Source organism: Sarcophilus harrisii, chromosome 1, assembly GCF_902635505.1.
Source record: "Sarcophilus harrisii chromosome 1, mSarHar1.11, whole genome shotgun sequence".
NCBI lineage: Eukaryota > Metazoa > Chordata > Mammalia > Dasyuromorphia > Dasyuridae > Sarcophilus > Sarcophilus harrisii.
The window spans coordinates 348,934,457-348,960,030 of NC_045426.1; the positions used below are offsets into that span (position 1 = coordinate 348,934,457).

The 25,574-nt window shown below is 35.4% G+C and overlaps 1 protein-coding gene and 1 pseudogene across 6 annotated transcripts in view; both read left to right on the forward strand.

The window, feature by feature from the left end:
- The window catches only part of PDZD2 (PDZ domain containing 2), a 348,056-nt gene extending 325,134 nt beyond the window's left edge, over positions 1 to 22,922 (forward strand). For 5 of the 6 annotated variants that reach the window (XM_031945886.1, XM_031945889.1, XM_031945891.1 and 2 more), the window contains 4 exons: positions 10,542 to 10,643; positions 15,052 to 15,322; positions 16,655 to 16,792; positions 19,623 to 22,922. In XM_031945886.1, coding sequence (XP_031801746.1) covers positions 10,542 to 10,643; positions 15,052 to 15,322; positions 16,655 to 16,792; positions 19,623 to 19,789 — 678 coding nt within the window. In that variant the 3' untranslated portion in view covers positions 19,790 to 22,922. The remainder of the gene's footprint in view (positions 1 to 10,541; positions 10,644 to 15,051; positions 15,323 to 16,654; positions 16,793 to 19,622) is intronic. The other variant, XM_031945887.1, reaches the window with a different exon arrangement.
- LOC116420499 lies at positions 5 to 6,913 on the forward strand (annotated as a pseudogene).
- Positions 22,923 to 25,574: the final 2,652 nt, after the last annotated feature.

Consider the following 25,574-nt stretch of genomic DNA (forward strand, 5'->3'; position numbering starts at 1 on the left):
AGAAAAATTCCAGTAATGTGACCTTTAACAGATATTGAGGGATAAGGGTAGGGGATGCTGTGGTAGAGAATAGTTATTCCACAGAAAATAATTTTCCAGCTACCTTAAATTTGCCTGAGTCCCAAAATTTCGTTTACTTTTTATAATTTTCATTCATCCATTCAACAAAGTATTTGTTAAACAGCTACACTTTTAGAGTAGAGGTAGCAGGCTATAATAAATAACAAATCAGCCTTAAGAGTCATGAAGACACAGATGCAAGTCCTATCTCTGACACATACTGGCAATGGGACCCTGGGACTTAAACTTTGAGAAATCTAGGCAACTCTCTGTGATATTCAGCTACACGTGCTGATCTCTTGTAGTGGAAGGAGTTTCCTGGCCTCAATGTTCTCAATCCCAATGAAATCACAGGTTTATAAAAACAGCATAATGCATGGTAGATTCTTGATGAAAATCTTTCCCAAGAAAGCATCTATGCCTTCTTAAGGGTAATTGAACGTCTTATGACTCAGAGTCATTAATCAATTACTGACTTATACTGCAATATAGTAGAAACCTTAGAATAACCATTTAGGTTATTGCAGGCTATTTGTCCCTATCCTCAAATAGTGCTCAATTACTCTATCCTACTAATTGCTTTACTTTGTTGTTGTCATTATATCGACCTTTGGTAGTTGCCTTCCCCTTCCATTGTAGACTTGGAAACCAAATTGACAAAGTAATTGAAATTATGTTTAAAGTAACAGTCAATAGGATATGGCTCAGGGCCTAAGATGTTATGTTATGAGTATGATAAATGATTTTTAGTTATGATCCTTATTACATTAACTTTAAGCTACACAAAAGTCTTTTTGTTTCTGAAACACTGGGTATATATTCACTGGATTCTATCATAGAAGGCTTTCCAAAAATCATACCATTTGGCTCCTGCCCCAGCTATGGTTTACCTTGGAAATATCCTAGTAGTTTGTATCTAGGTCTCTACAAAAAAAAATGGTAAAAGAATCCTGAGTTCCAAGCATTCAGACTAATAATATATCAAATACTGAATAGCCTTTATTTCACCTGACAAAAAAAACAATGCACACAAAACTCTCTTCCCACCCAAGGTGTTGAAAAGACAAAAAAAAATTTCTCTTGCTGGTTGATCTCCATTTTATTCAGGAATAGATACAGTCCTCTATATAGGAGGGATTAGCAGAAAATTGACCCCTTTACCAATTCACCCAGAGACTTCTTTAGTTTTCCAGACTTGTACTGTTAAACTATGATTGATGCATCCCTGAAAGAGAAAAGATCTGAGGGTCAACAGAGTCAGCTGCCTTGAGATGGCCCAGTTCACATACTTTGTAGCTTCTCTATATCATGACTTTATTTCTTGCTCTTCTCCACATTGATTCTTAGGCTGGTCCTTGAGGCTCCAAGACCTGCTTGGTCCAACTTCTCTTCAGAGACTTTGACCCCGAATTATTCCCAATGTCCAGCAATCTCTTCATTGCTTCCCTCGGTCTCTAGATGTTGCTATTTCTGTGGCCGTGTAGCCGCCTTCTCCTAGGTCCACAGGGTTCTCTAGAAGGAGCATCACCAATTAGCAGCCCTTATTCAGAATGACACTCTCTCCAGTTCTACTTTTTACTTAAAGACTCTTAAGTTATAGCTGTATGAACAGCTATAACTCAATCATCCTCAAATGCCGTGTCCATGTAGCTGTTCCCATCTTGAATAGGCATTTTCAGTAACACAATACAGGCTTTCTCTTTTAATTTAATCAGACTTGTTAACTATGGCCAGCTTTGTCACTTCAGGGTTCTTAATGGTAAATCCGAATTATCGAGAGTTCAAAGATCATGTAGGTCTGCTTGTGTCAGTCCCAGCATCCCGACATCCCCAACAAGTAGTCACTGGCTTTGGGTTGTCATTGAACAAGCAGCAGTCCAGCTTGGCTTAGCTGTAGAATTTGAGGACAGAAGAATAACATGTAATTGTCCTTGAAAGTTCAAAGTTCAAAACCAGCATGTAAAGATTTTAAGTAACAAACACAAGAGCTTGTATTTGGCAAATAAGTACATAATGGACAGAATGCCAGGCCTGGAGTCAGAAAGACTTGAGTTCAAATTCAGACATGGTCCAGGACAGAGACTTGGATGCATACCCTAAAAAGGAAATAGGACAAGCATGATGATCCTCTAAAGGAAAAGTGGGAAGGCATCTAGCTTGAACAGGTCTAGTACCTGAGTAGTTCACTATCTCTCAAGACAACCTGTTCCATTTTTTGAAGAGCCTAAATATTCTACCCTATGTTTTAGGTGAAATATCTAACCTCTAAAGTATACCCATTGATCCTGGTCCTCCCTTTTGCAGCCACTAAATGAATCTTCTCCAACTTTTACTTGAAGATAGAAATCCTGTTCTTTTTTGTAAATAAGAGTGTCTCTTGTCATTTAACTCAAGCTGACGTAAGCTCTTATGAAACCAAATGTTATCATAGTGTTTCTTAAAGCATTTTAGTGCCTATTCTTAATGTAGGGTGTTTCTTGACTTTTTTGTGTCATGATCTCCTTTCTCACCTCGCTATGATGTTTATAAATATGTAAAATAAAATATATAAGAGTACAAATATGTAATTTGAAATACATATGTAATTTTCAGCCCCTGATATTTATTCACAAACATCCATAAATCCTCAGATTGAGAACTCCTGCTTAGATTAATTGAAGACAATCTTTTATTCAAAAATTGAGATTGGACCTGGGCTTTCTGTGGCTCAAGTCTAATACTCATGCTGTCTCTTAGATACAGAGTTTTTTTTAAAAAGAGTGTAGCTACCTGTCAGGGAACTGTCAGAATTCTACCGCAAACACAAGAGATAGAGTTTTTAACAATAAGAGCATGTGATTTTTTTCTTGATGGATTAGGCTGAAATTAAGAAGAGGTTAAATCTCTGACCTAACTCATACTTTTGTATTAGAAGGAAATATCGCTTTACTTTATAGCCTCAGTATATATTTTTAAAATGTATATAAATTTGAGATGTTTAATATCAAACACTTCAATGCGTCAAGGCAAAACTGCTCATATCCTTTGACCATTTATGAAATGAGGAATGATTTTTATTATTATGAATTTAACTCAGGGGATGGGGGAAATAGATACTTTAATGTGCTATTGATGAAGCTGTGGCCTATTTCAACTATTTTGGAAAGCAATTTGGAACTATGCCCAAAAAGCTATTAAGCTCTGAGCATCCTTTGACCCAATGATATTGCTGCTGGTTCTATACTTCAAAGAAGTATTGAACAAAAAAGAAAATAACCCATATGTTCAAAAAAAATATTTAAAGCAGTGTTTTGGGTTTTGATTTGGAGGGGGGGTTGGTAGTAGCAATGAATTAGAAACAGTTAATATTCATCAGTTGCAAAATGGTTGAACAAGATATGATATATGAATATGATATATGGAATATTATTGTGCTGTAAGAAATTGTGAAATTTCAGAAAGGAATACTTATATGAAGTAATACAAAGGGAAGTGAATAAAATGAATAAAATAAGTGAATAAAACTAGGAGAACAATTTAAACAATGACAATATTTTAAACTTGATTAACTTGGAAAGATTTAGGAACTCAGATCAGCACGGTGACTAACCATAATTCCAAAGGACTTATGATGAAACGTGGTATCCACCTTCAGATAGAGAAGGGATGGACTCAGAGTGTGGATCAAAGCATATTTTCTTTTCTTTTTTGGACATGACTAATGTGGTCAACTTGTTTTGCACCTCTATGAATGGATGGATGAGTGGGAAATGAGAGAATTTGGAACCGAAAATTAAGTTTTAAAAAAAATTAGCTGAGCTGATCCTGGGATGACAGAAATACTGTGTTCTGAAGCCCATCAGACCCTTTCCAGCTTGATAGCAAAAGCCAGGGCTTGGACATGAATTATTTTATCTAAAAATTAAGGCCCATACTGCCTACCTCACAGGGTTAATTATGAGTCAGATGAAATTCTATAAAGTACTTTGGAAACTGTAAAGCAATATGTCAGCTTTTATTAGTCTTATTAATTACAAAGATCAAATAATACATATGATAGAGTTTGAGGGGAGAATAAAAGTGACAAGATCTGTTAAACACAAAATTTCCTTGGCATATACTAGTATATAATCTCAACAACTTTTATGTTTATTAGACCATAACCTTTGCATGGATGGTGTAGAAATTCAAAATTGCAAATAAATGAGGTATAATTTTTCTTATTGAAATGGGCTTTACTATTTTACAAAACAGTTCTTGTAAACCTTATTAAGCAAAGACCCTTTTACGATGATTCAATATAGATTCAACCTTTCAGAAATCCATTTAATCGAGATAAATTACATTTTCATTTGCTTGTATACCTTGAGTCCTACAATGTATTCCTCCTTCACTCTGCTGCTGCAAAATATCTGTAGACACCACTGAAGTTAATAAGAAGACATTCCCTTTTTTCAAAAAACTTTCAAGATGCTGTAAACTCATACATTGGCTCTGTCATTACAAATCAGGACTGGAAATAAAAATAGCTCTTAAGTTACAGCAGATTAACAAAGATGACAAAGCTGGAAGTTGCCAATGTTGAATGAACTACAGAAAGATAAACATACTAATACACTGTTGGTGGAGTTATCAGATGATCTGAACATTCTGAAAATCAGTTTGGAATTATGGTAGGAACCTGACTAAAAAGTCCACACCTTTCAATCCAGAAATCCTATTTTTAAGCATATTTCCCGGTGTGGTAAAAGATAGAAAAGCTCCATATCAAAATGTTCATAGCAAAATTTTTTTATGACAATAAAGAACTAGAAACAAGATACCTATTGTTTAGGGAATTGCTAAACAAATTGTGGCATATGAATGTAATGAAATATAATTGTATCATAACAAATTATGAACAAAAATTTAGAAAGTCATGGGGAATTATATGAAGACATATATAGGGTAAAGTAAAAAGAAACAGAAAAACAATATAGTCAATGACTATAATAATGTAAAGGGAAAGAACAAATAACAATGGAAAGGAAGCAGTCTTAGTATTTTAATGAATTTCTTTCGAATCTGAAATTGCTTACTTCTAGTATGCCCTGATTTCCAACAATAGTAAATGTTATTTTCTTGTTTTACTTGATTATACTTACTTGTCACAAGAGAGGGATTTTATTTAATGAGGTAAAGATTAGAGAGAAGAATAAGCATAATGGAAAAAAACCAAAGAAGAAAATAAATGCTATTACTCGGAAATAAATGCCATCCCCAGAGTCCCAGAGGAATGTTGTATTTGCAATACCAAGCAGCTCTTCTCTCCCAGAACGTCCACTCATTGTCTTCAAAGGGATGATTGCAAATCATCAGTAGAGGACATTTTTATTGATCAAATTGAGAACTGAATCTGAATTGATAATTTGTTAAATGACATCTGAAAAACAGCAGTCTTCAGCCTTACAGCATCTCCAGTTTTCCTGAAGGACTTCAGTAAACAGAAAAATCAGGACACAGTTAACTTTTCATTTTAACCATTTTATAGTTTCACCTCTTCCTTTAGAGCTTTGCTTGGGACATAAGTAGTTTTCTATCACTTAACCCTCTATTATCTATAGGAGTGATTTTAGGCTTCATGAGATAATGGAGCTTAGCTGTTATTTTAATTTCTTACTGTGTAATGTACATGAATTAATTGTATATGACAACTGGTAAGTTTACAATTTGAAAAAAACAAAATGAATATCAACAAGATGCATACTGTGATGGATGCTGTTTTTAAGTGAATCCAGAAATATCTGTGTTCAAGAGATTGCACTAGACTCTGTATGATATATATACAGAATTCCCCTACTAATGCATATTGGCAGTCAATCTGCAATTCAAGAGAATTGCTTCATGCTATTTTTGCTACTATGATTCCTCCTCCTCCTCTTACTACATACTATCTCCGGGGAAGGAGCGTCTGGCGCGCCCGCAGCCCCATAGCCTCGGAGCCCTCGCGCCAGCCGGGGCCGAGCTCCGCGCACCATGAAGAGCCTCAAGTCCCGCCTGAAGAGGCCGGAGGGGCCAAGCGCAGCCCTCGCCGGCGGGGCAGCTTGCGCGCAAGCAGCAGATTGGAACAAATATGATGATCGACTAATAAAAGCAGCTGAAAGGGGAGATGTAGAAAAAGTGTCCTGTATTCTTGCTAAAAAGGGAATCAATCCTGGTAAATTAGATGTGGAAGGCAGATCTGTATTTCATGTTGTTGCGTCAAAGGGAAATTTGGAGTGCTTAAATGCCATTCTTGTACATGGAGTTGACATTACTGTCAGTGATGCTGCAGGCAGAAATGCCCTTCACCTTGCTGCAAAATATGGACATGCTTTGTGCTTACAAAAGCTTTCACAGTATAACTGCCCCACTGAACACGTAGATTTGCACAGTAGGACTGCACTTCATGATGCAGCTGTGGCAGATTGTACTTCTAGTATACAACTACTTTGTGACCATGGAGCCTCAGTAAATGCCAAAGATAAGGATGGGCGGACACTGCTGATACTGGCCACTCAGATGTGTAGACCAGCAATATGCCAACTTCTGATTGATAGAGGTGCAGATGTTAATGCCAGAGACAAACAAAATAGAACTGCACTTATGTTAGGTTGTGAGTATGGTTGTAAGGATGCTGTGGAAGTTTTAATTAAAAATGGTGCAGATGTCAGCTTGTTGGATGCCCTTGGTCATGATAGTTCTTTTTATGCGAGAATTGGAGATAATTTGGACATTTTAACCTTAATGAAGACTGCAGCTGAAAATGCAAACAAAGGGAGAGACCCTTCCAAGACAAACTGCAACCATTCCCAATAAGATCTGGAGTGAAACAAGGTTGCCCACTATCACCGTTACTATTTAATATTGTATTAGAAACGCTAGCTTTGGCAATAAGAGCTGAGAAAAAGATTAAAGGAATAAGAATAGGCAATGAGGAAACCAAATTATCACTCTTTGCCCATGACATGATGGTATACTTAGAGAACCCCAGAGATTCTACTAAAAAGTTATTAGAAATAATCCACAACTTTAGCAAAGTTGCTGGTTATAAAATAAACCCACATAAGTCATCAGCATCTTATATATCACTAACAAAATCCAACAGTCAGAGTTACAAAGAGAAATTCCATTTAAAGTAACTATTGATAATATAAAATATTTAGGAATCTATCTGCCAAGGGAAAATCAGAAACTTTATGAGCAAAATTACAGACCACTTTTCACACAAATTAAGTCTGATCTAACCAATTGGAAAAATATTAAATGCTCTTGGATAGGGCGAGCAAATATAATAAAGATGACAATATTACCTAAACTAATCTATTTATTTAGCGCTATACCAATCAGACTCCCAAAAAACTATTTTAATGACCTAGAAAAAATAACAACAAAGTTCATATGGAAAAACAAAAGGTCAAGAATTTCAAGGGAATTAATGAAAAAAAAATCAAATGATGGTGGCTTAGCTGTACCAGATCTAAAATTATATTATAGAGCAGCAGTTACCAAAACTATTTGGTATTGGCTAAGGAATAGATTAGTTGATCAGTGGAATAGATTAGGTTCAAGGGATAAAACAGTCAACAAATATAGCAACCTAGTCTTTGACAAACCCAAAGATCCCAGCTTTTGGGATAAGAACTTACTGTTTGATAAAAATTGCTGGGAAAATTGGAAACTAATATGGCAGAAACTAGGCATTGATCCATACTTAACGCCGTACACCAAGATAAGGTCAAAATGGGTTCATGACCTAGGCATAAAGAATGAAATTATTAATAAATTAGAGGAACATAGGATAGTTTACCTCTCAGACCTGTGGAAGGGGAAGGTCTTTATGACCAAAGCAGAACTAGAGATCATTACTGATCACAAAATAGAAAATTTCGATTATACCAAACTGAAAAGTTTTTGTACAAACAAAACTAATGCAGACAAGATTAGAAGGGAAGCAATAAACTGGGAAAATATTTTTACAGTCAAAGGTTCTGATAAAGGCCTCATTTCCAAAATATATAGAGAATTAACTCTAATTTATAAAAAATCAAGCCATTCTCCAATTGAAAAATGGTCAAAGGATATGAACAGACAATTCTCAGATGAAGAAATTGAAACTATTTCTAGTCATATGAAAAGATGCTCCAAGTCATTATTAATCAGAGAAATGCAAATTAAGACAACTCTAAGATACCACTACACACCTGTCAGATTGGCTAAGATGACAGGAAAAAATAATGATGATTGTTGGAGGGGATGCGGGAAAACTGGGACATTGATGCATTGTTGGTGGAGTTGTGAACGAATCCAACCATTTTGGAGAGTAGGTTGGAACTATGCTCAAAAAGTTATCAAACTGTGCATACCCTTTGATCCAGCAGTGTTACTACTGGGATTATATCCCAAAGAGATTATAAAGAAGGGAAAGGGACCTGTATGTGCACGAATGTTTGTGGCAGCCCTTTTTGTAGTGGCTAAAAACTGGAAACTGAATGGATGTCCATCAGTTGGAGAATGGCTGAATAAATTGTGGTATATGAATATTATGGAATATTACTGTTCTGTAAGAAATGACCAACAGGATGATTTCAGAAAGGCCTGGAGAGACTTACACGAACTGATGCTGAGTGAAATGAGCAGGACCAGGAGATCATTATATACTTCAACAACAATACTATATGATGACCAGTTCTGATGGACCAGGCCATCCTCAGCAACGAGATCAACCAAATCATTTCCAATGGAGCAGTAATGAACTGAACCAGCTATGCCCAGAAAAAGTACTCTGGGAGATGACTAAAAACCATTACATTGAATTCCCAATCCCTATATTTATGCACACCTGCATTTTTTATTTCCTTCACAAGCTAATTGTACAATATTTCAGAGTCTGATTCTTTTTGTACAGCAAAATAACGTTTTGGTCATGTATACTTATTGTGTATCTAATTTATATTTTAATATATTTAACATCTACTGGTCATTCTGCTATCTGGGGGAGGGGGTGGGGGGGTAAGAGGTGAAAAATTGGAACAAGAGGTTTGGCAATTGTTAATGCTGTAAAGTTACCCATGCATATATCCTGTAAATAAAAGGCTATTAAATAAAATAAATAAATAAATAAAATAAATTTTAAAAAATTAAAAAAAAAGAAAAAGTCTTTGTTTCATTACCTGGCTTAAGTTCATCAGTAATAAAAAAAACTGATGATAATCATAACTGATTGTGAAACAAGCTTTCTGCCTCCTGGCAGGTCCAGAATACAAAATGAAGTTTTTTTGTTTGTTTGTTTGTTTTTTGTTTGTTTGTTTGTTTTGTTTGTTTTTTTCAGAAATAGCCAAATATTTGAATTCCTTTTGCCTTTCTCTGCTGCTGTGCTAAGAGTAGAGACGAGTAGGAAAAGAAGTGTCATTGGGAAGGGATAGCTTTCATTGGCGTTCTTTTTGGAAAAAAATATTACTAATACTCCTGTGAAGTTTTATTACCTTGGAAGTATTGGGATTAGAACTGCCCATTTGCAGACTTCCTGATTTTCTTAGATGGAACTAATACTGCAGGTTATATAAAGATAAATGGACTCGGCTCCAGTCTCTGTGGAAATCTTATTTCTAATGAGATGATCTTGGTATATTAGTTTTGACAGCTCCTGGCACAATGTTAGGTTGAAAGTTAGCCACAGGACTGGAGATGGTTGTTTGGCTCCCAACAATCAGCTGGAGGTCTAATTAACATCCTTCTACTACTGTGAGATTTTCATGTTTTGAGTGTTAAACCTGAATAGCACACCCTGTCTGGGCAGTAGTTCATTGCTTGTTCTTAGTACCCATGGAATTTTCTGGATACATGTACATTCCATCAGTAGGGTAGAGTATAACATACAGTTTAATTCCATGGGTTCACCTTTTCTTTGTTTATACCAACTTTTTCTTATCAGATCAGTAGAGTATGAGAACTTAAAAAAATATGATTAAAAGAAAGAAAATTAGGGACTTAACAGAAAACTTCAGAATTTTCAATTCCAGGCCTCAGTAAAGTGGGGCTGATAATGACATCTCTCTCTTCTTCAGACTGGTTTAGAGGATGAACTGAGATAAGGGATATGAAAGTCTTTTTAAGCTGCCCAAACCTAGACATATAGAAACTTTAAAGTTTACAAAGTATTTTCCTCATCAAAAACAAAAAAAAAAAATCCTTTGAAATCACTGAATTAAATAGCCAATTGTGCCAACTGATATTAATACTGAGATGTACCCAGAACTATACAGCTTGTATAAATATCATCGCAGAAGAGAGTTCTGAATCCCTAGCTTCTGACTCTAAGCCCACAAACTCTTTTTGATATTCTGAGAGTCTAGATCAATGGGAGTGTGTGAAAAGCCCAGTATAAATAAGTCTGTTCTCCAAAAGTGACTTGTTTACATCATTTTATTTTGTCTTGGTATGAAGAATGAAAATAACATTTATTTCTGTTTCTCTTTTATTAGAATAAAGAAGATATTTTCTTTGTGGTTTTGAATAAAGAAAGTGGCTCAGGTCTGGGATTCAGCGTGGCAGGTGGAGTAGATTTGGAGCAGAAATCAATTACTGTAAGTGATTATCTCAGATTTATCCCAGGAAAACTGCTTGCCAGTCATCTAAAATTTGGATCAATTGTTTACTTGTCAGCACTCATTTCATGTCAATATGAATCATAATGTACTTTAAAAACTACCAGTTTGGGGAGCAACTAGGTGGCACAGTGGATAGAGCACTAGCCCTTAAGTCAGGAACACCTGACTTAAGGTCCTTCTTAAGAACCTTGAGTTCAAATCTGCTCTCAGACACTTGACATTTCCTAGCTGTGTGACCCTGGGGAGGTCACTTAAGCCCAATTGCCTCAGCAAAAAAAAGAAAAATACTACCAGTTTTTCTGTGCATAACATTTGACCCAGCATTATAACTACTACATCTTTATCCCAAGGAGATCAAAGAAAAAGGAAAAGGATCCACATGTACAAAAATATTTATAGCAGCTCTTTTTGTGGTGGCATACAATTGGAAATTGGGGAGATGTCCATCAACTGGGCAATGACAGAACAAGCTATAGTATATGATTGTGATGGGAGTGTGAATGTGCTATAAAAAATGGGAAGGGGATGGTTTCAGATAAACATGTGAAGACGTAAATGATCTGATGCAGTAAAGTGCAGATCCAGGAGATCACTGTAAACAGTAACAGCAATATCATAATGATGATAAATTGTGAAAGACTTACTCTTATCAAGGCAATTCCAAAGGATATATGATGAAAAATGCTGTACAGCTCCAGAAAAAGAACTGATGAACTCTTGAGTGCAAACCAAAAGAGTTTTATCACTTTTTTCTTGCTTTTTTTGTTTATATGGTTAATATAGAAGTGTTTTTGCATGATTTCACAAACATAACTGATATTGTATTGTTGGCCTTGTCAGGGAGTGGAAGGGAATTTGGAGCAAAAAAAAAAAAATTGATAATATAGTTTTTACTAGCAGTATATAAAATGAAACATTGGAGTCTGCACTACTGAAGAGACAAGTGATACACTTTTTATTGGTTAACAAGCATTAAGTGCCTAGTAGGTTACAGGCACTATGCGAGTTGCCAAGGCTACAATAACTGAAATAATCTCACTCATAATGAGCATCCATGCTATTTAGTGAGACAATGGCATGTACAAGCATATGTAGGACAAATAAATATGAAGAGAGCAAACACAAATCAGTGCAAGAACTTAAATGCAAGGTAGTTTGGGAGGAAGGGAAGATACTAACATTCCAAGGGATAAGGAAAAACAATGCAAAAACTGTCCAAGCTAAATCTTAAGGAGCAGGATTCTGTGAGACAGAAGGAGGGAAAAGAGCATCCAGGCAAGGAGGACCCCACTGTAAGGTATAGAATAGGAGATAGAGTGTCATGGGTAAAGAATAGGGAACCATTAGAGTTTGAGTAAGAGTGAATGACAGTGGCAGCACTGGGGAAGAGGGACTGGTATGGAGAGAGACTTGAAGCAGAAAGACCAAGTAGAATGAGAAGGACTTGAAATAAAAGCATAGCCAGTAGTAGAGAAAAGAATTTAAATCTAAAAATACTATGGAAACAGAAAAAATAAAATTTAGCAACTGACTGGATATTGAATAGAGAATAACACCAGTGTTATAACCTAGAACACAACTTCTTAAACTGTGGTTCACAACTCTGTATGGGGTCTCATAACTGAATGTGGGACTTGGAAAATTATGATTTATTATCAGTAAATGCTTTATTTATATACCTACTGTATATACTTATATATATATATATCTATCTATGACTATCTAGAGTCATGTAGAAAGGGTGAAAAGGGAAAAAGTGGAAAAAGTTTAAAAAGCCTTTGACCTAAAAGAATAGTGGTGTTTTCAACAGAAATAGGGAAGTTTAGAGGTATTTGAGATGTCTCAGGAACATCCAGTTTGACATAACCAATAGGCAATTAGTGGTACAAGATTGAAATGTAAGGGATAGACTAGAAGTAGAAATGTAGATCTTAGATGCACCAACATTGACATGATAATTAAACCCAGGGCATGTGATAGGTGAGAGACAGGAGAGAAAAGAGAGAAGAAGAGAAAGAAGAATAGGAGGCCTAGGAAAGAGCCCAGAGAACATGAACTGTTGGGAGACATAATGTGGACTATAAACCAGCAAAAAAGACTGAGAAGATGCTGGACAACCTGCATTTTTTATTTCCTTCACAGGCTACACTATTTCAAAGTCCGATTCTTTTTGTACAGCAAAATAACTGTATGGACATGTATACATATTTAACTTATACTTTAACATATTTAACATGTATTGGTCAACCTGCCATCTGGGAGAGGGATGGGGGGAAGGAGGGGAAAAGTTGGAACAAAAGGTTTTGCAAGGGTCAATGTTGAAAAAATTGCCCATGTAAATAAAAAGCTATAATAAAAAAAAATGGGGAAAAAAAAGAAGATGCTGGACAGGTGAGAGGAGATCCTGAAGAGAACAGTGTCCTAAAACTCACAAAGGAGAGAACATCTAAGAGGGGATGGTGGTCAAAAGTTTCAAATGAAGCAGATAGATCCATTAATTTTTTTTTTGGTCCTGGGATAATTTTTTTATTAAAGCTTTTTATTTACAAAACATGCATGGGTAATGGCATGTAATCTAATACATTAAATGTGTTAAAAAAAAATATGTTAAATCCAATATATAACACCATTAAATTTGACAGTGTAGAGGTAATGGGTCACCTTCAGTTGTTTCAGTCATGTGATAAAATCAGAAGCAGACTTCACTAGGTTGATGAGCCAGTGATAAGAGAATATTCCAAGGACAGAGGGATGATTGAAGAATCTGTTTGAGAAAACAGGAAGGAATGGAATCAGGGATACAGAGAGGGTCTTATCCAAGAAAAGGGGAAGGGGGAGAGAGAGAGAAGGGAAGAGGGAGAAAGAGAGAGAGAAAAACAGAGAGTGAGAGAATGTGAGAGTGTGAGTGTGTCCTGGGATGGGATAGGGGCAGCTAGGTCAAAAGATTTTGAGATGAAGAGGAGTAGAGAAGGAATTGATTTGGATAATATTTTTAAAAACACATTGACATTAAGGTACTCTTCATTGATAATTTAATTATTTGCTTGATAACCAAGTCTCAGTAGGTATCAGTGGTGTTGCCCATATTATTTGCAGAGCTCCTTTTAATACTTTTTTCATCTCTACCCTGTGTCCTAGAAACTGATGTGCTTTTATTTTGCACTTGTGAGACCAGTTTTGTGTTTATGTGGAAAAATCCTTGCAGGAATTTTCATTTTTCTAGGCTGCTTGTTCACTCGTAGAAAAGCAGAGAGGGGGGATATATTCAGAGGCAAAATAAATGGAAGGAGAAGAAAAGTCCTAACTTTTCACTGGGGTTCTGGAATAGTGTGAAAGAATCTGGACCAACTTACCATCAGTATGTCTTTGTCACTCCCCTTCTCAGTTCCTTCTGTTTTAAAATGAAGGAACTAGATTAAATGCACTCCAAGTTTCCTTCTGGCTTTAAATCTATGAACCTATGATTTAGAGTAGGGGAGATCTGAGTTCAAATCTTATTGCTGCCAGCAAATAACTTTCAAACTATGAGCAAGTCATTTTATCCGTCTGAATTTTATACAGTAAAATGGGAACAATAATCTGCAGTACCTACTCTGAAAGGCTGTCCTAAGGATCAGATGAGACAATATACATAAAGGTCTTTGCAAACTTCAAAGCATTATATAGTTAATTATATTACTAAGAGCTAACATCTGTATAGCACTTTACATAGTTACCTCATTTGAACTTTTTAACAACCCTGCTAAGTAGATGCTTTTAATTTCTCCATGTTGCAGATGAAAAAACTGAGGAAATGGAAGTGACAGGATCACACATCTAGTGCGATATTTCAATTCAGATCTTATAAAGACTTCAGAATTCTATCTGCCTAGCTGCATATGAACTATTATTGTTTCATATCAGTCAAACTTACTGAAGGCATACAGCCTTCTTACAACAGCCAAAGGATTTATGAGAATTTGGTCAAAGGGTTTTTATTTACATACAGATTCTGGGGTAGGGTACATTCTAAAAAGAATTTTTGGTTCATTTTCCTTTGGTAAAGCAACCCAAACTTCTTGCCAAAATAATAATGACTTTTAAAAAATGATTTGGAAGGTCTTTGAGATCATTAGGGGAAAATGGAGTGTATGTGTTCAAGTTAGCAAGATATATGAAATTCTGTCTCTACAATCAATAAGTATTTACTCATTGCAAATGATGATATTTGGGGAGTGGGATATTAGCAGCTGAGAAAATCATAAAAGGTTACATATTTATTATTTGCCTAATGAATACTGGATTTAAAAAATTTGGTCCTTGATCATTTAAAATAAATATCAAGTTACTATGTTTAAAAAAAAAACAAACCATTAATTTGTTTGCTTTCCCTTCATTTATACAGGTTCATAGAGTGTTTTCTCAGGGAGTGGCTTCTCAGGAAGGGAGCATCCACCGAGGAGATCTCCTTTTGTCCATTAATGGCACCTCATTGGCCGGGTCTGTCCATGGAGATGTTTTGAATGCCCTCCACCAAGCAAAGATGCACAAAGATGCTGTTATTGTCATCAAAAAAGTAAAAGCCCAGGAGAGGGGTACTGCCAGGCAAGAGCCCACTTCTGCAAGTGGAAAGATGTCTATGTTCAAAAAGGATGTTAACCTGGAACCTGGAATAGGTGAGATGTTGTCTCTAGAACCAGAGAGCAGGAAACTGGGAAGTGGAAGGGGAATTGACTGGAGTATGATTTGACTGTTTTTCTGTTCCTTTGAAAACCAGTATTATAATTAGAGATGATTTTAAGTTCTCCAAAGATAAATGCCTAGATTCAATATGACTTTTTACCAACTTATTTAAATATTTTCTGAAATAAATGTTTTTCTGATGTTTCGAAGTCCTAGCTATATAGCAGGGTGACAGATTTTTACCCAAGATGCCAAAACTTAAAGAACCCTAACATCACTTTTATTTCATCAACATTAGAAACAACTGAAATTAGCACCTACTTAGGCTAACCCATTAGTTAAAATAGGAAACTTTCGAATAGAATGTTTCTTCCTCCATCATAAACCCTCAAACTGCACCCCAGGTGAGTTCCTCATTATGTTGCTCTATTCTGTTGTTTCTCCTTGATGGCATCTCCAGAAACAAATGCCCTGGAGTCTCTGTCCAATGATGCAAGCCTCCAGAGGTCTCAGTCTATATCCTCAAGTCTCATACCCCAATGTCGAAAATCTCATCCCCTTAAATGATAGGGATAGTGATAAGTGGCTGTACTTTTGATCTCATTGAAGGTGCCTTGATGTCTCTGTGGGAATAAAATTGGATCTCAATCTAAGACTAAGACCTGTAGTATGATTGTAGGCTTAATTGAGAGAAAGGATCTATTAAATGTTTTTAAAACTTTTAAGGTACTGATCAAATGTCAGGGGTTATGATTATTGTTACTAATAATCACAATTATTACAACTATTATTAATAATAGTGGCATTTCTATAGCATTTTAAGGTTTGCAAAGTGCTTTACATTTTATTTCATTTGATCTTCACAACCACCATGGGAGATAGATGTTATTAGGATGAGGAAACTAAAACTCACAAACTTACAGATGAGGAAATTGAAACTCGGAGAGGGGAAGGGACTTCTCCAGAACAACACAGCTAGTAAATGTCTGAGTCAGGAGGAGAACCTCCTTGACTCTGAATGCAGTATGTATGTTCACTATACTTTGCTGTTCCTTGGGAAATTTGTCTAAGAAGATTGTCATTTTAGTAATAATACTCATTCCCAGATAGTTTTGTATGGAGATTACCAAACCTTGCTGCTACTTCTCTCTAAAAATCCTCTTAGACATAGGCTATCTTTCCTGGTCAGAGGTAATGCTAGGGATCCCAGAGAGTGATAAGAATTTTTAACTATGTCAGAGTTCTTGTTTCTGAGATCCTGGCATAGCTGTGAAAGAATGAACACAGACACTGCTCTAATCCCACCTTTCTGGCTTTGGGGGCAGCAGGCAAACAGGCAGAGCTGAATGACGCAGTGTGTGTTGAGTTACTGAAGACCTCTGCTGGACTAGGCTTCAGTCTTGATGGAGGAAAAGCATCTGTGGCTGGAGATCGACCCTTGCTAATAAAAAGAGTCTTTAAAGGTACTGTACCTGGAAAACCCACTACATTTTCTGGGATGTGCAACTTGGTTTCTGGATCTAAAAGTTTCCATGTCATCTGAGAGAGGCCAGGTATTATCTTAATAACAAAATTTACTACTGTAAAAATGCTGTGTTCTCTAAAAGCCCTGGGGGTTGAATACCTAACTGGATACTGAGTGTACCTTTCTTATTTCAACTAAAGTTAGGCATGCTGATCTAAGAAAAAGGAAGGTGCCGGTTAAAGGAACCTTATTTCTAGTCCTAGCCTTCGAATGAATGGACAAAAATGCTTTTGAAGAGCACTGTTGGAGCTTGACAAAGTTTCATCTTCTTGATGAGCCTTTTTTATATCTAGAGAGATATCAATAGTCAGGAAGATCTAAGTCTAAGTCCATACTTAATCACAGTTCTTGTGTGATACTGAAGTCATTTTTCCTAGCCTTAGTTTGTTCATCTGTCAAATATGGGGGAAATTATAGCACCTACTTCTCAGAATAATGACTCTGGAGGACAAAAACCTTATATATTTGGAAACCAAATGCTAATAATTAGTATCATTAAATTAGTATTACAATAGCAATGAAAAGATTATAAATCAACTAGAAATTGGGAGCCCTATGGGAATTATGCTAAATCTAGTCATTGGGAAATTGGCTAATTCACTAGATGTGTTTTCCAATCCTCCCCCCACCATTTTTCACCTTTTGTGACCATAACCATCTCTTTCTCAATGTCAGTGAACTTCAGTTTTCTCATCTATAAAATGGGGATAATGATATCTCAAGTAATTTAGCTCTCAGATTTGTAATGAGGATAAAATGAGGTAATATGTAAAATGTTCTGCAGAACTTGAAGTATATATGAACTTCTATTATCTCCTCTTTAAAATTACCATTTAATCACTCTCTGTGTCCAAAAAAAATTGTTGTTCTTAGGTTTTTTTTGGTCAATGACTTCGCCCCTTTAATATTTGTTTAGAATTATATAATTATAATCTCACACAGCTTGAGTAAAGAAGTCAAGTATTGTTGTTCCCTTTTAGCAGATGGAAAAACTAAGGCTCAAAGCAATGAAATGATTTACTTAAGATCATCCAGCTAGTAAAAGGACAAACTATAGATCTTTTAACTCCTAGTTCATATTTTTTAAATATAAGTGAGATATACATATATATAAATATATACTTGTACATATACATATACCTCAGCACTTTCTGTGGTGGCAGAAAAACTTTGGGGAAAAAAGTAGAAGCCCACTGATTAAGAAATACCTAAACAAACTGTTTATATGGATATTTGTATATAATGGAATATTACTTTAAGAAATTACACAATTCCACACTGAATACAGAGAAGCATGGAAAAACATGCATGAACTGATGTATTGTGAAGTAAGCAGAACCAGGAAAAGTATACATAATGACTATGACAACATAATTTTTTTTAAAAAGAACTACCAAAAATGTTTTCAAACTACAAAAACAAATTTGATTCCAAAGAGATATGAGACAATATCTGCCTTTACTAATTTACAGAAATGGGGATTCCAGAGGTATGGAACATTGTATGTTTTGTTAGATTTCAATTTTCTTGATTTTTTACCTCTTTCTTTTTCTGATCATTTTGAAAGTTATTAAATAAAAGAGAGAACTCCCTGGGAGAGTAGGTAAAAGAATAGAGAGAAATTTAGGCAGTTTAGCAAAAGATATCAAAAAAGTTTAATAAACAAAATTTAAATAAATAAAAGATTTATTTTATTATGAAATAAAAACAATTCATAATTATAATATTATATCTATTCTATATAATAGAAAAGTTTTAATAAAAATAGAAATTTGTGATTTTTTTTAAATGAATAGATACTATTGAAAATAAATTTTATTGATATATTTTGCTTATATCAACTTCATTTCCATTTTCCTTGCCCTTCCTCAGGGGTAAAAAAAATTTTTTTAAGAAAAAGGAAAAGAAATAATTCAACAAAACTAAATGCTACATCAACCAAATGTGATGGTTTGTGCAATATTCTATATCCATAGTTCCCAATCTCTATTAATAGAGGCTGAATTTGATGTCAGGCTTACCTGACTCTAGGTCCAGTGCTGTATCCACCATGTCACATAAATGCCCCTCCCATCTTTGGCTATGGGTAATATGGCTTGGGTCTTTGGATTCACATTCCTTAAAAGTATGCCAATAGAATACATCCAGTTCACTGGTATATCAGCTTTCCCATAAAGTAGTTTTTGGCCTCATGAATGAAATACTGCCCTTGACATTTACTGACTAAATTACCAGAGTTAAGATGTCCTTCGGGATTTTTAATTAATAAAAAAAATTCTACTTCTGTCACAGATAAAGATTTTCAGTTTTAGAAGTTGAGTATGAATGTTTTATTTCTACATCAAACCAAGAAGTATTTCTATCATCTCACTGCTGTTTTCTGATGTTCAAATGTCAGTTATTCATGGTCTTTTGATCTTAAGTGGTCAGTTTCAGAAACTGAGTATGTGATGCTTCAAAATGTTTTCTGTTTACCATTATGGTTTCTCTTCAATTTCCTTCTCCTGTCCAACCTCATTTTTTGGTCTTTGATTTGTTTAATGAACACTGAATAAAAGCAAATTACCTCTTACTCAGGATAAGCCCCAGCTCAGTTTCATTTGTACCCAAGTTTATAAATTTGCTGTTGAGGCACTCAGAAGTAAAGAAGAAATCTATTTCATTCCCAGGATGAGAAATTAGTTATTCAGTTTTCAAAGTCTGGGAGTGGGGGCTTTCTAATTCTTCAGGGTCCTTACTCAGCACTCCCTGTTCCTTCTTATCCATAGGTGGTACTGCAGAACAAGCCGGAACAGTTGAAGCTGGAGACGAAATTCTTGCCATTAATGGAAAGTCATTGACAGGGCTCATGCACTATGATGCCTGGAACATGATTAAATCTGTCCCAGAGGGGCCTGTGCAATTATTAATTAGGAAGCACAGAACAGCAGTTTGAGCCACATTGTGGCTTGTGAGATTAGCCACAAAGAACTCTCATTGGCATGGACCAGTAAAGCTTGCACAGATGGTCTTTTGAGAAGAATCTTCGAACCTTCCTAGAATTTGGAAAGGTATAAAAACTCTAATGTTTTGGGATATTGAAAGGCAATGAAATTGGACTCTGGAATCCCTGTCACATGAAACATTCTTAGCTGGGAAAATCACTTTCAGTTGTATGGCTGCCCCTAGCCTTGAAACAGAGTTTTCTTGTTAGGGATATCAATTTTTGCTTGCTATCATGACAAAACAAGATTTTAGATTGTGTCCATATCATTTGGTCATTTTCTGTCACCGTGAGTAGAATACACACTAGCTTCCAATTCTTATAGAGTAATAGAGGAAACTGAAACACACATCTTCAGAGACAAAATGAAAAGGACTATAGGATAATATATATCATTTTGTAGATAAAATTAACAGGATGTATTGGGTACATGGAAAGCTGCCATGTTTGTAAATATAACCTGAAGAAAAAGGTTTTAAAATAGTTACTCATGTGGCTGAGCTCAGGAATTCCCTAAAACTGAAAAAAAAAACAAAAATGAGGAAACTGCTCAACATGGGAGATGTGTCCTCCCAGAGGGCTAAGGATAGTGAGATAAATTCTTTCTGAAGACATGTCATTTCCCAGGCTAAACTGATAAGCTTTCACAAATTTGTGAAATATACATTCTATCAATTTAATTCTTCTCAATGAATGTCACACCTTAAAAATCAGGACATGAGTAGATAGAGTTGTCACTATCACTAAGTTTTGAGCCTTTGTTTCAATTGGCTTTAATTTTTAATCATCAAATATGTCTCACTGTCCACAGATTTATCCATATGTACTGTAAATGAAGTTTCATCTGGGCACTCTAAATTGTCTTAAGGATTTTTTTTCCTTTTTGGTGTTTTAGGAAATTAATAATTTCTAAGTACTAGATCCCATCTCACACTGTGGATAAATGTTCTTGTTGCCCTTTCTATCACAGTATTTTTTCAAATGTGTATCATTTTTGCCAAAGGTGATGGTATCCTACTGAATACTGTTGTGGCCCTAACCCTTTGGTTAGGGTGCTTTGGAATCCCCTCCTTATGGCTTATCCTCTTAAATATATGACAGTCTGAAGGAACTCCATTCTCCTTTGGCGTGTGCCCATTTCTTCCACCAAAATTGGTTGGGGAAGATATTTATTGCTCATCTTTGAATAAAAAAGAACCCTTTCTTGATAATTTTGGAATCCTTATCTGCTTATTTATCTTTGAAATGTGTAAATGCTTCTAGATTCCAAGTATGAAGTAGTTGGGAGTCTGATTTCCAACTTTTGTGTAAGCTCAGATCTCTTCATCACTGTGCAAGACTCAATCACCATCACCAGTATCAAAAACTTTATTTTATTTTTTCAAATAGCTCATATTTGAAGTTTGCAAAACTTTCCCCATCTCATTCAACTAATGAGCACAACAGGAAGCAAGGAGATAATGAAAAAAAGATAATGATGAAAAATACAGATCATTCTTTTCAGATAAAGGGGTAACTATCATGTAGTTAAAACACCTCTGTGTTATTGTCATTGATAATTTTTTATCAATTTATAGCCCCTTTAATAATTTTATCATATAATTCTTTTAAATGTGGTGGATGCATATTTGTTGGCAAGGCTGATGTTCTCATATAAAATAGGGTTGATGACTGAATTTAAATTGATATGTCCTCCCACAGGGATAAGGCAGTGAAATAAGTTCCTTTTGAAGATATGTTATTTTCCAGCCTAAACTGATAAGCCGCCGTAAATATTGTAGAATACATATTCTATCAATCTCACTCTTCTCAATGAATGTGAGCTCAAAAATCAGGATATCGGTAGAGTTGTCACTATCACTAAATTTGACTAATATGAAAGCTTAATTCTGTGGACAGAGAAAGCAATTTAGAAAGCATTACATTCCAAAGAAGCCTGTTGAATCCTTCAGCCTACATGGTTGATATATACTGATTTTCCAGGCATTCCAGGTCCACCTAGCATTTATGATTACCTTTCTCAGATTTGAGAGAAATTTTGGTTCTCTGAGTTCTCATCTAGGAAAATAGGATGGCTTCTGAAGGGGAAGGAGTGTGACCACATGTTCAATGGAATCAATTGATTATTTCATTACTACATAGCATGCAGAGAATCAAAGCCACTATAGAGGCTTTTCCTCTTATACTCATTGGAGTCAGTTGGTATCAGTATCCTTCAAATGACCGCTGAAATAAGTAGAAACAAGTCCTTGCCTTCTGTTGTGCTGATTAGCCAAATAAGATAAGACAAGATTTTGAAAACTTGAAATGTGAGCTATTTTTTAAAAAAGAAAAATTTTGTTGGTGGTTGAGTCATCCACAATGATACAAAGATTTGGGTCTGTATAGCAGCTGGATTAGAAAGAGCATGTGGTCTTTTCTGAGACTTCCTAACTCCTTATACTTGGGAGCTGGAAAGAAAAAGCTTGTTTACTAGCCCAGGCATTAACATTAAAATGTCACTGGAAAGAGCTCCTGGCTTAGCTCTCTTGGACTCGGAAGGAGGGATGATGCAAAAGGTATGACTGGATTGCACTTGGCAATAGAAAACTTTTTTTAATGTATTCAAGGATCTTGTAGAATATGCATTTCAGATGAACCCTCCAAGTCCTTCTCTTTTTTAAATGCACACTAATGATGATGTCCCACTAAAACTGTTGGATTTTGTCTTTTTTCCACAAATTAGTCATTCACAGAGAACCTATAGCAGATAATGTGTGTTAGGGCATGTAAAATGTAACCATGAAAATATTTTGCAAAAAGTGAAGTAAAAGTGAATGGGTAGGTGTAAATGGAACCCAATCTATTTCAATATTATGTGTTTGGCTGAATTTATACCATACTTGTTGTATGATGTTGTACATTTACACTTTATTTATATAAAATAAAATGCCTTGTATATTAAAATGTGAGTGCAATGATAGTAAATAGACTGTACATTTTTTAAAACACTTGCTTTTTTTTTCTCTAGGCTATGTAAATCTGCATCTCTGTAAACATGGGCTTTTAAAGTAATTTTCAAATAAACACTCTTAGACTTGTTTCATTTAGCAGTTTCTGAATCAAATAGAAGCAACTTCTTTCTAGACAATGTAATAAGTATTGATTAAGCACAAACTGGCATAGTGTTTCAAAAATTATAACTAACATAACTAAATCACATATAATAAGCACTAATCAATCAACAATGAAAACAAACCTGGAGGCAATTTTCAACTAAAATCTGAAATAAGAATATCTTAAAATATTTTTTCTCTTAAGCAAGTAATTTTTTTAAAAGGAGACATTCATTGCTCGTAATGACTAATGTTAAAAACAATTTATAATGTAATACATATATACAGAATCTCACACAACTCTGAGGAAAGAACATAAATTACTGCTCTCCTCTTTTTGCAGAGAAGAAAATTGAGGCTCAAAGAAATAGAATTTTTTGTCTAAAAGCTCACATAAAATCTAACCAATTAATTTGCTAGGTCTCATTCTAAATCCCTGTGAAACTTAGTGATGTCAAAGAGTAAATAGAACTGCCCATATGATGTATTAAGTGGCAGGAAAATCCTCCCAAACAACTTCCCTATCCTTCACTTGATATTGCAAATTTCATGATCATCATCATTCATGTATTTTGTGCCACCTTGAAGGCTTTTCTGTCTTAAGACAGACTTACTGTTCTAATCAGATAATATCTTTTCAAGGTTAAGCTTAAGATAGACATTAAGATTAAGATTAACAAAGGTAACCTAGGGTCACACAGCTACAAAGTGCCAGAAGTTGGATCTGAATCTTGGTGTTCCAGTCTTCTGGCTCAGTGCTCTATCCACTACACCGATAGCTATCATGTCATTCTACCCCCTTCTTTTCTCCCAGATAAAATGATCCCTCTATCCAATTCATTTCCCTTTAAGTCCAAACTGTGAGAAAAAAGTCAACAGTCCTGATGCTTCTACTTCACACCTGTTCTCTTCTCATTCTGGCTTCTACTTTTACTGAAACTGCCTTTTCAATTGACCAACAACACATCCAATGATTTTCCAAGTCCCTTCTTCCAAATAATAGCACCAGGGAACAACCTTTCCTTGTCCTTCTCTCCTCCCCCTGCCTTAGCCATCCCCCTTTTGGTTCTCCTACCCCTCCAGCTGGTCCTGCTTTGAACCCATATCTTTTAACTAGTTTGGTGTATATTTCTCAAGAGTCTAATCTTGGTCCTCTGTTCAACTCAATTCAGCAAAACTACTTATTAACCATTATATGCCAGGCATTTTAATTAATAGGTGCTGAAGATGCCATAAAAATAAAAACAAAAAACAGTCTCTGCCCTAGTTCTGTAATCTACATGTATACTTCTGACTTTTGTTCTGGGCATCTTGGAGATATTTCCCCAAGGATACCTTGTACCCGAAACAATACATCCAAAAGTGAGTTTGCTGTCTTTTCCCTTAAAACTCTCCTCTATGAATGCAGAGAATGGAAAGATTTAAATGAATTGATATGGAAGAGAGTAAGTAAAAGGAAATAATTATAGGAATAGTAATATTAATATAAAAAACTCAAAACTGAAACTGAAAGTTGTATTCAGTTATTCTTTGAAAGATATACCAAGCATGCCAGCAGAGTCGATTTATTTCCCTTGGTTCTTCCCTCCCCCAATCCCTCCAGATTCTAAAGGAACACATCTTTTTAGGTATCTCCTAGGCCCCTGTTCCTATGTAACTACAACAATTTAGTATAATCTAGAAAAGAAAGTACACCCCTTTACCTTTACTACAAAGTTGGCGGATTATGGGTAAAAAAAAAGTGTTGCATATTCTGTCAGAAGAGATTATTGGATTGTTGGTTATGCTGCACTTTTCTCCTTTTTTCATCTTTATTTTATACAAAGGATGACTTTAGGAAAAGAAGTAAAGGTGAATATTTAGGGGAAAAAATCAAAAAAGGTGTCAAGAAAAAAGTAAAAATTTAAACAGGTCTTAAAAATATTCACTCTTGGGGCAGCTAGGTAATGCAGTGGATGGAGAACCAGCCCTAAAGTCAGGAGGACCTGAGTTCAAATATGACCTCAGACACTTAACACTTCCTAGCTGTGTGACCTTGAGCAAGTCACTTAACCACAATTGCCTCAGCAAAACAACAACCAAAAAAAATAATAATGTTCACTCTTTCTTTTGACTTCAAGATTGATGTCTGACGCACCATGATTCATCCAAAATCTTATGTTGATAATATTAGGGTTATCACTGACTATACATGAACTTACACCTGCATCTGATTAGTTGCTGAATGCTGTTGATTCTATCTCTGCAATACTAACTTCTGTCTCCTCTATCCCTACTGCCCCATTGTTATCTACTTGCATAACTAACTAACTGCAATAGCCAACTTAAAGGTCTTGCTGCTTTGGATCTCTAAATTCTCCAATGGGTCTTTGATGAAAATTCTTTTTTTATTTGGAAAGTCAGCTTCCCACTCAGAAATCCATAGTGGCTCCAGATTGTCTTCTGAGTAAAGGCAATCCCTGGCAAATTTTTCCACTAAATGACACTAAGCAATTTGTCAATCCTTCTTTCCTATACACTTCCCCCCATAAAATCTATGGACATGCAGCCAAAATATTCTGTTCTCTAGTCCCAGATATATCTTTTCTCCCACCCCTCCATTCCCAGGCTGTTCCAAGGCTATAATACATTCCTTCATTGAC